The sequence below is a fragment of the Aulonocara stuartgranti genome (genome assembly GCF_965226115.1).
Source record: "Aulonocara stuartgranti genome assembly, chromosome: 19".
Lineage (NCBI taxonomy): Eukaryota > Metazoa > Chordata > Actinopteri > Cichliformes > Cichlidae > Aulonocara > Aulonocara stuartgranti.
This window is the reverse complement of record NC_138955.1, coordinates 14,731,309-14,745,189: the sequence shown is the minus strand read 5'-3', so window position 1 is coordinate 14,745,189 and position 13,881 is coordinate 14,731,309. Positions and strand designations below refer to the sequence as shown.

At 37.7% G+C, this 13,881-nt stretch overlaps 1 protein-coding gene across 1 annotated transcript in view; it reads right to left on the bottom strand.

The window, feature by feature from the left end:
- Nucleotides 1-13,881, bottom strand: part of rbks (ribokinase) — a 57,336-nt gene that overhangs the window by 38,110 nt on the left and 5,345 nt on the right. Inside the window, exon 2 of the mRNA XM_082517151.1 lies at nt 11,994-12,055. Within this exon, the coding sequence (XP_082373277.1) occupies nt 11,994-12,052 (59 nt within the window). The 5' untranslated portion in view covers nt 12,053-12,055. The remainder of the gene's footprint in view (nt 1-11,993; nt 12,056-13,881) is intronic.

Genomic DNA, 13,881 nt, shown 5'->3' with positions numbered 1-13,881 from the left:
ACACACACACACACACACACACACACACACACACACACACACACATCTTTTTTAAAAAGTTTCCCACCTGTGTCAGCACCATGCAACTCTTGAATAAGAACAGCACTGACACTGACACATTTTAATCAAGTGTCAAAAACCCAGAAGAAGAAATCTGAAATGTGATTTTTTTTGTGCCTAAAGGCAAAAAAGGCAGAAAGAAAAAAATCACAAAGTCAGCATTACAATACAGAAGCTAGAAAGAAAAGGGAGGCAGTCATGTCATCTGCCATTAAGACAGTTTGTTTTGGTAGCACAGAGGCTCACCGCGAGGTTTCACAGCTCACAGTGGCAAAAGAAAATCCCAGAAACAGTTTGACAGAAAACCACCTCTGAACCACAATGTGCCATTCAGAGACTTTGTTTTATTTGCATAGATTACCAAATCAAAACACACCTTAAGCCCAGGCAAGCTGTCTCCTGATGTCAGACAGCCAAGCTAACTTGTTGCTTGCAAAACCTTGCAATATCTATGTACCTATATCCATATTTATATAATGTATCACAGATGATAAGGATAAGCAGAAGTGTACAGTTCTACTACTGTTTACATTCAGGGGTGCCATCATTCCTAAATTGATGCATTGTGAGTCTGCTCTGACTTTCCGAGTGGGAAACCTGAGTTCAGGGGGCGTTCCACAAAATTTCAACTGGGAACATGGAATTTCAGACTAATTCAGGAATGCACCATTAATTTCACACAGTTTTTTTTCCTCCTGGCTCTGTACAATGTCACTGGGAACATTGCCCTTATAAGGTCATCTAAGGCACACAGATGCCCCACCCACCTCCTGTTCAAATGTTGCACATACCAGGGGCAGCCAATCAGAAGACATCTGGCTTAAAGGGAGAGTGACCTTCAAAGGGAGAGGATCTAAAAGGGCTTTTTTCAGACTGGATGAACTGAGGGGCTGTAGCAAGATGCAATAATAGAACAATAAGGATTATTTCGAAGTGTGAATCACTCAAAGCTACTCTAATTAGAACACAGGAATAAAAATAAGGAGCTGGAAGTGAGCAAAAATAAAAGTCCACTCTAAATTCTAGTACCAAAGCAATGCAAGAGTCATCATAGGGTGCTTTAAAACATAATTGAAACTCAGTGATACTGTAGGAGCAGCACCTGGTGACAGTGGTGAGAGAGAAAACTTTTCCTAACAGATGTAACCTATAAAAGAACTAGGCTCTGGAGCCAGTTGGAGCAAGGGGAAAGCATAAATAAAAAGTGTCCAAAGAGGCATTTGTGGAAGACCAGAGTAGCATACAAAATACAGAAATCCCCATAGTTTTATTTAGACAGTTTCATGGAGATGTGATGCAAATAATTACAGAGACCAAGACGTCTAAATGACTGTGAGTCAGCCTCCTTTACAGTGTTTTGTTTTTGCTGTATTACCAGTTGGAATTTCTTAAACTTTGCCCCTGATAAATAACCCCCTATAATTATTCTAAGTTACCAAAAAACTGATATGTATGGTATGCATGGCAAAACTACAACACAAAACACAACACTTTAAAATAAATGTAATAACTCCATAGTGAAATAGCTGCATTGAAAGCGCATTTTGTGCAAGTCTTACAATAGAGTTACAACAATAATATTTAAAGGGATGGCACAAGATGGTAGAGGCAAATAAAAATGTCAGATTGTAGTAAATAAACAAACATACCAGACTTTTTCTGAATTTTGTTGACTAAAACTTAACATGTTTAAAGCCTGCTACAAAAGTAGTTTTGGTCTCTACAGTTAATTTCTTCCTTCGTAAAAAGTCCATGATTGATGGTTTCTTTCAATAACTCATGCATTTACATTTTATTAAGGTTTGCATTTTTAGGATTAGAGCTACTTTTATTTATCGCTTCGGACTCTGTAAGGCTTCACCTCTGTTAACTAGAGTCACTGAACTGGTCCGCTATACCATGACTGTAGTGTTGGTGCATTTTGGATGCAGTTGCCTGACAAATAATATTACTTTCTAACTGTACTAACAGATGTCTAAGATTTCCAGTTTTGTTGGGAGAAATCTTTGGTTTTTATTAATCCGTTATATAGCACTAATTAACAGGTATCCATGTCTCTCTGTTGACCCTGTGTTGTTGTGTTGAGATGGTGATGGTTACAAAGCTAAAGTCAAAGCTTAAACAGATGGATGACTTAACAGTGGCAACATTTCTTGTTGTGTTGAACGGTTTAAAGGCTGTGTGGAAGAGCATTAATCCGCATCCTTCCTACAAAGGTCCCTTATCAATGCCCAAATTTCATTTTTAATCAAAACATTCAGGAAACTGATGTTAGTGACAAAGTGCCAATTTGGCTTTCCAAAAACTGTTAAAAAAATGAATAAATAAGTAATGAGCCTAACTATTGTGGATGACGGTCTTACTCCACATTTGGCCGACAGCCACCTGAAGCCGGATGAGTGACAGGTAAGATAAACAGATTTCCAAATTCCTAAATAAACCCACCCACGCCTGTTCAAGCCCAGAGAGACACTTAGCTATTGTTGTCTGCGGTGAGTGTACCAAACAAACAGGGCGGTTATGTGCTAAAGTGCAACCTTAGTGCATTTTCTCCCACGGAACCAAGAGGCCAAAAGCAGGTGTGCAGTGACGTGAAGTGTTTGCTTTCAGGCTGGCCCTCATTTCCCTCTCCCTCCATCTCCATTAAAGTCATTTCTCAGCTGCTGGTGAGCAACAGGGGGGAAGCAGACATGGACAAAAACAAGCTGATATGATGTTTTTGTTTAGATTTTTCTGGGGGGTTTTCTGGGGAAAGTTAGAAATGTCTTTCCAGTTCCAAGCACAACTTCCAAAGTGAACTTGCAAAATAGGATGAGGGAGGTCATGCTTTCATTTTTATTAATTGAAACTTTATTAAACTACAGAACAGTGGATATTGGGTGGTTGTATTAAACATAATAAACATTTTAACTGAAGTGTAATGACCTTCAGCTCTTATTATGACTCAGACAAGTGGTTGTTTTTCCAAGTTCACGCATGGCTCAGAGGATAATATTATGTGCTCATCTTATATAATTCTCCTTGTCCACAAAGGTCCTTTTAGCTGACGTTCCAGTAAATCAGAACAAGGTGAGCAGATTTAACAAAGAACAGGCTGAGTGAGGACAGCATACCTTACATGGACATGGCGAAATGCTCCACCAACAAGAGGTGCAGTGTGTGAGTATACGTGGGTGTTTATATTTGTGTGGTCACACCATTTGTTGGAGTCACATGTGTGATGCCATTTTTTACGTGGTGGTCTATATCAGGCTTGGCAAACCAACAATTTCAGAACACGGGAAATACAAATAATAAAATTAACCTTTATGATGATTTGCTAGAATGTCTAAAGTTTAGCAATACATATGTTTTTCCTCATCTCATATTCTTAGCTTAAACATTAAATGTACATCGTTTTATTCCTGTGTAGGCCTTACCCATCATTTTGTTATATTTGGCTTCCAAGAAGCCACACTATTTTAAAGCAAGAACTCTCCAGGGTTTCTGAAGGTCTTTAAGCAATTTGTTACTAGCAGAATATCACAAAAAACATATATGTTGTTCCCATTCCTTTAGTTGTATCTACAGCTACTAAGAACTGAACATTTAGCATACCTCTGCCTGGTGTGCAATGTGTTCTTAAAAAATTCAGGGAAGTGGAGAAGTGGAGGGCATAATAAGTAGCAGTACTAAAAAATATCTACAGCAGATGAACAGTATTGAAAAAATGTTCTCAAGGCCTGACACAGACCTGAGAGATTCCTATGGCACTGAAGCCTCATAAGAAATGGTTTCAGTGGAGAATGCCTATCAAGAACCCATCCTTAAGGAGGGGAAACAGGCAGAGCTGGCTGAAGTAGTACGGCTCTTTAATTTCTCCTATTTTTTAAGCAAAATTAAAGACATGAAGGTTGGCTCGAGCCTTTTGCACAGAGTGATGAGTGATGTTAAAAGCTGAGTGCTTGCTGACCTCCAGCCCAGTGGAGCTTGTTCTTCAGCAAGTAACAAAAGCAACAATAAGCACTCAGGTTTGTAGTAAAGAAGCATCCGTTTCTACCATTAAAAGCTAGAGCGATCAATTTGAAGCGTCTTTGGGCTTTCAACTTTGCTGTGTGTTACAGCTTTGTGTTAATGCTTAAACACTCCAAGAAAGATTGTATGCATGTCTTCATTAAGGTAGAGATTTGTGATTTTATTAACTGTTAACAATGAGAAGTGTGACAAATGACTTTCTTCAGGGAGTCATTAAGTATTACTTACAAAAAACAGTAATGTAATATATATTATTTCTCAGTAACTCCAAGACTGCTAAGAAATGAAGTACATTCTTACTGTTTTCACAGAAATGTATTAAGTGTTGCAGGTCTGGTGTTTTCAAGGAGGAAGATATCACCAATGATTTTCAGTTGCTGCTGCCCACCAAGAAATAAGGCAAAGGTTACAAGGCCATGCCAAACAATGTAACATCCATCGCTCTATGTGAAAAAGATTATTTACAGGAGGAAAACATTCAGGACAGCTGCTGATCTTCCCCAGAGTGGATGCTTAGAGTAACAAAAAATCTAAAGAGCTATATCTTAGAGTTTACAGGCCTCTGTTAGCATGTTATATGTTAAAGTTTATGAGACTATGACAGTACATTTATAGAAAGACTGAACAATTATGGCTTGTTTGAAAGGGTTGCCAGTAGAAAACCTCCTCTCTGTAAAAGAACACAGCAAGGCAGCTTAAGTGTAGAAAGTTGCATCTAAACAAACCACAAGACTTGTGGAATAATGTCCTTTGGACATATGAGACTAAAATGGAGATGTTTGGCCATAAAGTCCAATGGCACATTTGCAAAAACAAATAGCACAGCTTATCAGCACAAACACCTCATACTATCTGTCAAGCACAGTGGTGGTGGGGTGATAATTTGGTGTTGTTTTGCAGCCACAGGACCTGGGTACCTTGCAGAAATTGAATCGACAGCAGCAAATCTATAACAGAACAGCTGAAAAAGAGAATCAAGTTGTTGCCATGGCCCAATTAAAAGTGCAAACCTCAATCCAACCAAAGTGCTGTGATGGGATTCTAAAGGAGCTGTGAATGGAAAAATACCCAGGCATCTTTTTAACTAAAGTAGCATTGAGAGGTGTTGGCCAAACGTCCCCCAAAATGATGTGAGAACAATAGTAAAGTCATACATAAAAAGAGAACTTCAAGATATTGCTGTTCAAGGTGATTCTATAAGCTACTGAAATAAAAGATGCCGTACATTCATTTCCATATGACTGTATATAAAATACCCAAATTGATCACCATGATAAAATGATATCTAAAGCTAAAGGCATAAAACAACCAAAAATCCAATCTGCATGGTTTGTAGTTGTGTTTGTTCTCGTTCAGTCCGAGTGTCAGCTTTTTTTTTTGTTTTATTTTATGAAGCCATGTTATTGTACTATATTCAGTTTTTTAGGACATCTTCTTTAAATTCCTACTATCACGAAAGCAACAGAGTTATTGAATTACACATCTAAGTTTCTACTACATTTATTAAACAGTTTTTATTCATTTACTTCAAGTCATTCTATGTTTTTTAGTTATTTTATTGTATTCAGTTCTTTCAGCTTTAACTTGAGTATTTCCCTTTTTGCTTTACTTTTTGCTCATATTGTATTTTATAGTGCTACCCTATTTTTATTAAGGTTTTTCGTTGTTGTTGTTTTACTGTTTTGGCTGCAGAGAACAGGGATTTTCCAACTTTTGAGATTAAGTGTATCCTGTCATATCCATTGTCCAAGCATTTCACTACATATCGTACTGTGTATGACTGTGTACGTGACGAATAAAATTTGAATTTGAATTTGAATATCTTAGACAATGATCACCAAAACCTTTTGTCAGACCAATTTGGCAGTTAACTGACTGAATGAGTCATTTAAAAAACAAAAAAGATAACCCAACTTATTACAGTTGTATTCTGAATTTGGATTTTAATTCAGTTTTTGGTGCTGTTTTGGTTTTATTTTATTTTTTTTATAATATAAATAGACGCTACTTACCCGGGCAAAAATGTAAGAAGTTCAGCATAAAATTTACAATACATGATTTACATGAGCCCTTGTAAAAACAATAAAGAAACCATATAATTTGTTTTGAAAGGACGAGACATGTGGTGTATTTTGGATTTAATCCATGAAAATGTTAGGATACTCAGGCTTCTGTCTCCTTAGAATAACTCCTCAAAAAAAGCTCCTTTCCTGCCGACAATTGTTTTTGGTGATATCATTTTTACAGAGTGGTGATTCAGTCTACTGTGAATCTCTTTTTTTCCTTTACAACTGCAAAGTTTCTTACTTAGTTAGGCATTAGTGACTGCTCACAGGAAAAAGCACTGTTACATTTTTATCCATAAAGCAATGCTGGATAAGTTAGCAGTCTAACATGCTTTTTATTCCAGGTTATGATATATAAGGGAAAACAGCATTTTTTTTTATTACTCACCTTGCACATGCAATATTTTTCATAAAAATCTAAGCTTGGATTTGAACCTTGGATTATGGTTACTTGTGTTGTTAAATTTAAAAGAATCATAATAAATGTATTGAAGAGGGCATATTGTGTATTTAAGAGTATCTCTTGTGGCAGGTTTTAGACCATCATGTTGTATATCTTGTATCTTACATTATATTTGTTACGCTTCTAATATGTTTTGAATTTGTATGGTTTCTACCTTGGCCACTTCACCCTTATGAAAGCAATTTGATCTAAATAGCCTAAAAATGGAAGCTAAAATAAAAAATAATAACAATACCTCAGTGAGCTGTAGGGGGCACTGTATGGCTTTGACAATGGGTTCAAAACCTGAACCGCTCTGCACCTCTTCTCTGTGCGCTGCAGATTGCAGCCAATCAAACACAACCTTTTACTGCCTAACAACATGCACAGCCTGATGGATGCATTTGAAACTAAACACTGCAGAAATCTGCCTTACATTTGGGTGTTTATATGGCAGAAGCAAAAAGAAAAGGAGCGTGTGTGTGCGTGTGCGCCTCTGCTGTCTGTCAGTTAATTGTACTGCCACCCAAACACTGGCTGTTCAAGACAACTGGATTTCTAACTTCAAAGTCATGCATATCACTTTGAAGGGCTGCAAATGTATTCCCCTATCCACATTCTGATCTCCATCCAAAAAAGCCCCACCACACACACACGCGCACACACACACACACTCCCTGCCACCAAAAACAGGCCATTTCCCATTAGCTTATTAGAGCCTTAATTGACATCTCCTGCCCTTCAAAGCAGAAAGTCACTGCTTGAATTGCTAATGAGCAACCAAAAAGTGCCTTTCCTTTCCCAAAAAAACTCGCAGTAGGAGAAGGCATGTGTTTCTGATAAGTGTGGACAGTCAAGCGACAACTTTGTGCAAAGCTGCTATGAAACTTTTTCTGCAGCTCATATTTTGTTTGTTGTTTATTCAGAGCTTCAGTCGTTGGCATGCAGGTGACAGTCATGACAGTTATTGCTCCCCTCACCTGTCAGTCATATATGTTTTTCACATAAAAATATAAAAGACGCAGCATGACACAAACTGTTGCGCGATCTCCACACTTCTTCACTCTGAGAGGAAGACATTTAGTTGGCTGGAGCCCACTGAGACTTTTGCCATCACAGCTGATTTATATGCCTTTTGAGATTGTGTCATTTGCTTGCAAAGGTTCTGGTAAAAGAGGATGACAAATTGTTTCAAACTAACCCATTGTGCTGCAGTTGATGACTAATGATTGTGGGAATGGATCCTACTTGGCTCAACAAATTTCACCACGTACGAGGATGATGTAACGCTGACATTTTAGCAAGCAGGAATTATACCAGATCATCTGCACAGTTTGACTTGAATTTACCATCAGATGGTCCCACCTTTTAGACCAGAAATTAAGTGGACATACTCTAATTTTCTTTATTTTTGGTCACATATGTATTATTACAGTGATGAATGTTCCTAATAAACATGAGCATACTGTATGTACATGTGAACCTAGGATTCAGAATGCTTTAAAAGCCTTCATTTGTTTGTAAAATGATGCCAATTAGAGGAAGGGATAAATAGCGATTTTGATTTGTGGAAACTCATAATTTGGTTGACCATCAAGTTTGTAATGCATAATTCAGGCTAATACATGCATCCATAATTTCTGTCTGCTTCTCTATGATCCAAGTTGTATGAAACTAAGTCATCATAAACATTATTAATCTATTTACTACACACATTTCAACCAATCTGTCATTTGTGTTTGCAGGTCTATACGACACAGCAGGATTTGGTCCTCTCCATGGAACTTCAGGGTTTAACCCAGAGTTTTCTCTGCTATGCAGGTGGTTCACATCACCATGGTAACTTACACTGCAGACCTAACCTACTCAAGGGCAGATTGTGTTCGAGGTAAAAGACTGACAAGCATGTAATCACTGCCTACTGAATAATTCAGAACACTGCAAAATAGAGTCACTACTCCTGGAAGATCACCCGGACTTCAGTGAGTGCATATTAAGAGATTAAATCAAGTTTTTGTCCTTCAAAAAGAGCATCAGTAGGAAATATAGATTCACTTTAGCATTAACTTACACAGTTGACATTTTTTCCAACTTTTCTTTTGTCGTCAAGTGCTCACACGTTCATAGAGCATTTTTATTTCCATACTTTTCTCCTTTCTCACACTCTCTCACGCGGCACACTCTGCTGCTTTGTCTGCAGCAGCTTTGTTGCTTTCAGTACAATATGTTTAATCTCGTCATATTTTTCAGCATTTTAGTTTCCTTTCTGTTGTAAAACCAGAGGCAGACCTGAGGTGGACCCTATGTTCACTTATTGAGGTGGTAAAATTTAGCTTTTTATGATCGCTTAACCTGATTGGTTCGAGTAAGTGAAGCCAGATAAGCAAAAGATATTCTGGGTATGCTGAACCTGCTTCACAGCACAGGGCCCAGTTAGATGCTCTCTTTTCTAGCTGATCTTATTGCTTCACCCCTACAGCATTTTTTACTGCAAACACAAATGAAAGAGAATGACTTTAAAACTCATCAGAATATATAATGATGAGACAAAGCATTCGTGTGAGACTCTTTGGATGTGCCAGGGAGTTTTTAATTTTGATAAAGCTGGAAAGATATTCATCAATTACGAATCATTGTAAAAGCACAAATGACACTTCTTGCCACACATTGTCTCATTTAAATTAGAGAAGTTCCAACCGATTTTTCATGAAAACAGGCCGTCCTCTGTGCTGAAGAAAATGCAAGAGATGCTACAAGAATATTGCGTTTACACAATCTAGCGCCTCCATAAGACTTTATACATCACCGGTCTCTTGTTGGTTATTGTACATGACTTAGATTTGGAATATAAAGGCCTTTGAATTCTCTAAGGAAGCACCATACAATAAATAAGGATTATTTTGAACTGTGAATCATTCAAAGCTGGACTTGTAAAGTCCAAGATTTAAAAAAAACATCTACTTACAAATAACAGTAACATAAAACGTGCGCTTTAATCATTTGTATATCTTAGACTAATAGATTCGCTTTTTATGTACCAACTGACAAGCTAAAAATCAAGAGCTAAACAAACTGAGGTATGATAACCATTGTTTACTGAACATTTGTTTTTATCTTGTTTATTTCCTTGTTTTTAATTTATTACTTTTACTGGTCTTTTCAAAAATTGTAGTTACAAAAATGCTGGGAAAGGGTAGGCGTACAAAACTAAAACATCAGCCTACAACTTTTTGCTCAATAATTTAAATTATTTCCATTTAATTCAGTTCTCTGCTGTCTATTTTTTTTTAAAATTTTGATTCACTTAAAAAAAATCATGTGTTTTTAAAAATGCCATGAAAGCTGATGGCAGCATTCTTCAGTCCAATATGAACGTGTTTTGCAATCTAATAGACGGATTAGAACCTGGAGCCTGCCCTTTATTACTGCCTAATGGCCTGAAAGCCGTTGAGCCAAACACACGCACACTGCTGATGTTTCCTGTAACTCAGGGGGCTTTTAGGACAAATACTGAAAATGCAGCAGCATTGTCTAACTTTAGAACACTTCCTCTATTCCAGTGTAGGAAGACTTTGCAGACCATTTCAGGCTGATGGAAAACACCCCTAAGCCCTTATGCCATATTTTCCATCAGGCGTGCATGTCAAAATAAAATCCCTGGAGGAAAAGGCTGGCTGCAGTGGTTAATAATAATAAAGGGAAACAAGCAAAGACAATTGACTGTTTTCTGAGGTGCATCCTCTGAGTTACTGTTGCTAAGCCTGAGCTTTTACAGTTTACACTGATAATGGTGGCAGATTTACAGCTTCAAAACAAATTTATATAAACAGTTATATGCATTTAAATATGCACAATCTGTAGGAAACCTGGGTCTTGGTTTCCATTTGTTGATGGAGTAGCACTGACGTTTGAACAGGCTGCAGGCAGATTAACCGTGGAAAACAGGAATGCAATGGATGAAACACAATCTTGAAATCTTTGGCTATAATCTGATACAACTCAGTTTTTCAGACTTTGTCTGCAATCATAATCAGACTGCACTAAAAGACTTGCATGCAGAACAGGAAGTCTTGTTTTCAAAGTCTTTGTTTTGTCTTGGCTTTTTATATGAGACCATTGCTGTGACCCACCAATACTGGCTGTTGCCCTCAGAAGTTATTTACGTTATGCTGTCATGAAATCAGCTTGAAGTCTGCCCAGAAGGCAAATGTGAAGCTGATACACCGACATCTGCCCAAAGTCCACACTCATTATCTGATGACGAAATTTATGTCATCCAAAGCAGACTTATGGGCAAGAAAGCCAAAACTCACCTTAGCATATCATTCTGAAGTCTGAAGTGCTTCACTCTTCACAATGATATTACCTTTCCATCTGTTTACCTGATTATTTGACCTGTTGCCCTTGTTTAATATGAACATATAAATTAGGTTGACAGCACCCACTTGACTGACTCAGAACAATGGGAAAGTCCAATAAACTGAAGATTTAAGAAAGTAAGTTGTAGATTTACACAAGTTGGGAATGTCTCTTGTAGCTGTTTCTATTCAACCGCAGATTTCAAGGTCATCAGTTCAACCAAGTTTCATAAGTACAAGTTACAGATGTGTCACCACTTTGCCAAAGTCTAGAACAAGACCCAAATTGTTACATTTAGGTGAGAGGAAATTGGTTAGGATGTTCAGGAACAACCCAGAAACCACCACAGCTTAAGCCTGCCATGAACTGGAAACTGCTGAAACACCAGCATTACTGTCCACAGTGAAACAAGTTGATTAAGCAGGCTAACATTAAGCTTCTGGAATGGTCTTCCTAAAGCCATATATATTTATTGATTGTGTACTGTGCCTAAATGCTGGATCCATGCCAGGAAACCAACCAATTTGCATGATCAGTTCTGCCAAGAAGAGTGGTCAGATATCCAGCCAGAATTAAACCAGAAGCTTGTTGATAGCTATCAAAAAATAAATTATATTCTAACCATGTGAGCCTGTATATATATTTTTATACTTGTTTTTTTTTCAGGCATTAAAGGGTATGCTCCTTATTAATTCCACCCTGGAAAAGTTCAAAGAAATCATCAAAAGACCAAAATTACAATGACGTTCATCCATGAGATGCACTTACATAAACCTCTGACCACAATTCTAACTAATAAGCAAAGCCACATCGGGACTTGACACAAATTTGACAAAGTCTGCTGAACATTTTTGAAATTAGTTTCCTAACATGGTAATGTGCTGTTTCCTGTTGGGTCCACCTGAGGAAGCAGAGGCGTTTCCTGCACCCAGATTTAGCCTTCTCATAAAATTTTAAGATGATTTATAATCATTGTCAGTGGAACAACTTGTTTCACATGCTATCATCGATTTACCAGATTTAAAGTTAAATAATGGACTAAATCTACTTACCTCACCAAGTCAGTCATACAGGAGCCAACCACCACAATATCAAAGACCTTCTCAGTCATGATCTGATGATTAAAAGCCACACAAACACATACGGTTGTATTATTACAACAGGAACAATTGCCCTTTCTCAATTTAAATTAACTGTTCAATGAATTTCACAACATTCAAAAAACAGACAGGACTTTAGCCGCAGCTTGATGGGGGCATTTCAGGCAAAATATGTAAACTAGTTTCTCAACAGCCTCCAAACAAAAATCACTTGATTTTATTTATCTCTCACATTAGCATGAGCTTGAGTGAAACAAGGAAGAAGGTAAAAATAGAGCATTCATGGCTGGCTGAGTTGGACAAATTCCAGTCTTACTGGGGGTGGGGTGGCGACAGTTTCAATGCTACACCATGTGAATGCACCGCAGCACAGCAAAGTCTTTAATTAATTCAATCCTCTGCTTGTATCGGAGCTAATGCTAGTGTGTTAATCTCTTCAAATCTCTTCCTAGGCAGTGGAAGACTTGGAAAGCTTGGCCGCTGGCTGTAGGATGGCTCAATTCTCTCTCCCACATCTTGCAGAATAGTGTCTTCTCTCTGCAGGCATCAAGAACTTCACTACAGTGAAGAACTGCATTGTCTGACCACTTGAATTAGCAGGGAACCCCTTTCAAAATTCTCACTTACTAGTTAAACTTGAGCTGAGCTATGATGCTCAGCAGACCAATGTGAGAAACTTCATTTATATTAAGCGTTTGCTATAAAAAGGTGTTGCAAAATGTGTTAAAAAAAAAAAAAGCACATTAAGGAAAGGGCATGTTAAACACTACAAACAGTGTAATTAAAGTCGCATGCACAATGTGATACAATTTTAGACCTGCAGTTTTTAAATTTTTTTTATGAGTGATACTTTAGCGTGTAGCCAGCATGTGATTGAGGTTCACACATATTAAACACTTTTTTTAAAATAATATGATGCATGCTGTTTTAAGCGCAGACTGTGTTTGAAAGAAGGATGCAGATTGTTATTTTTCTGGAAGCAGTGTTAGCATTTTTGCAGCCACCATGTTGGTTTATTGCATCTTGGAATGACAATATGTGGACAAGAAGGTGGGATACAAAGCAATATGCTGATGCTTGCTAGCTTGGTTTACAAACTGCATCTACAGATGCAGACAAATGCTAATTTGTCGAATGGTCAAATGCTAATAAGTAACATCCAAATAAAATCCTAGAACTTCATTTACCAAAACAAGAGAATAGACCAGGGGTCAGCAACATTTAACACCCAAAGAGCCATTTGGACCCGGTTTCCACGCAAAAGAAAACACTGGGAGCCGCAAATACATTTTGACATCTAAAATGAAGATAACACTGTATATATTGTTTTTTTTACCTTATGCTTTGTGTGAACAACTAAAGTGTGTTGCTTATGAAATCCATGAAATGTTACAGAGAAAATTATTTATGTAATTAACACATTTTGAACTCTTAAAGAAATATAAGAAAAGGAAAGACACCCAGCTGAACTAAAATGATCCATGTAGCAAACAAAAACTGTTGTGAGCCGCCACCCTTATATCGCCTTTGGGCTTTTGGAGCCTTGACCTGACTTTTAAAAAATAATTGGAAAAAAAGCACTATGCTGCAAAAAAATGAAAAATATATATTTGCAAAATTCTGCCTAAATATGTATTTTACCTGGTTAATGTGTGTAGCGGGGCGTGGTCTGCAGCGCCGCTGCAGGGGAGGCGGACGCACCTGAACGACACCCGCAATCACGCCTCGCCACCTTAACGTCTGTGCTCTCTATGCTGTTGTGTTGTCGGGCTGTGAGCTGAAAAGCTACAGCCGGCTGTATGCCTGCAGCAACCGTGTGTGAAAAGTGGTCAATAAAGAG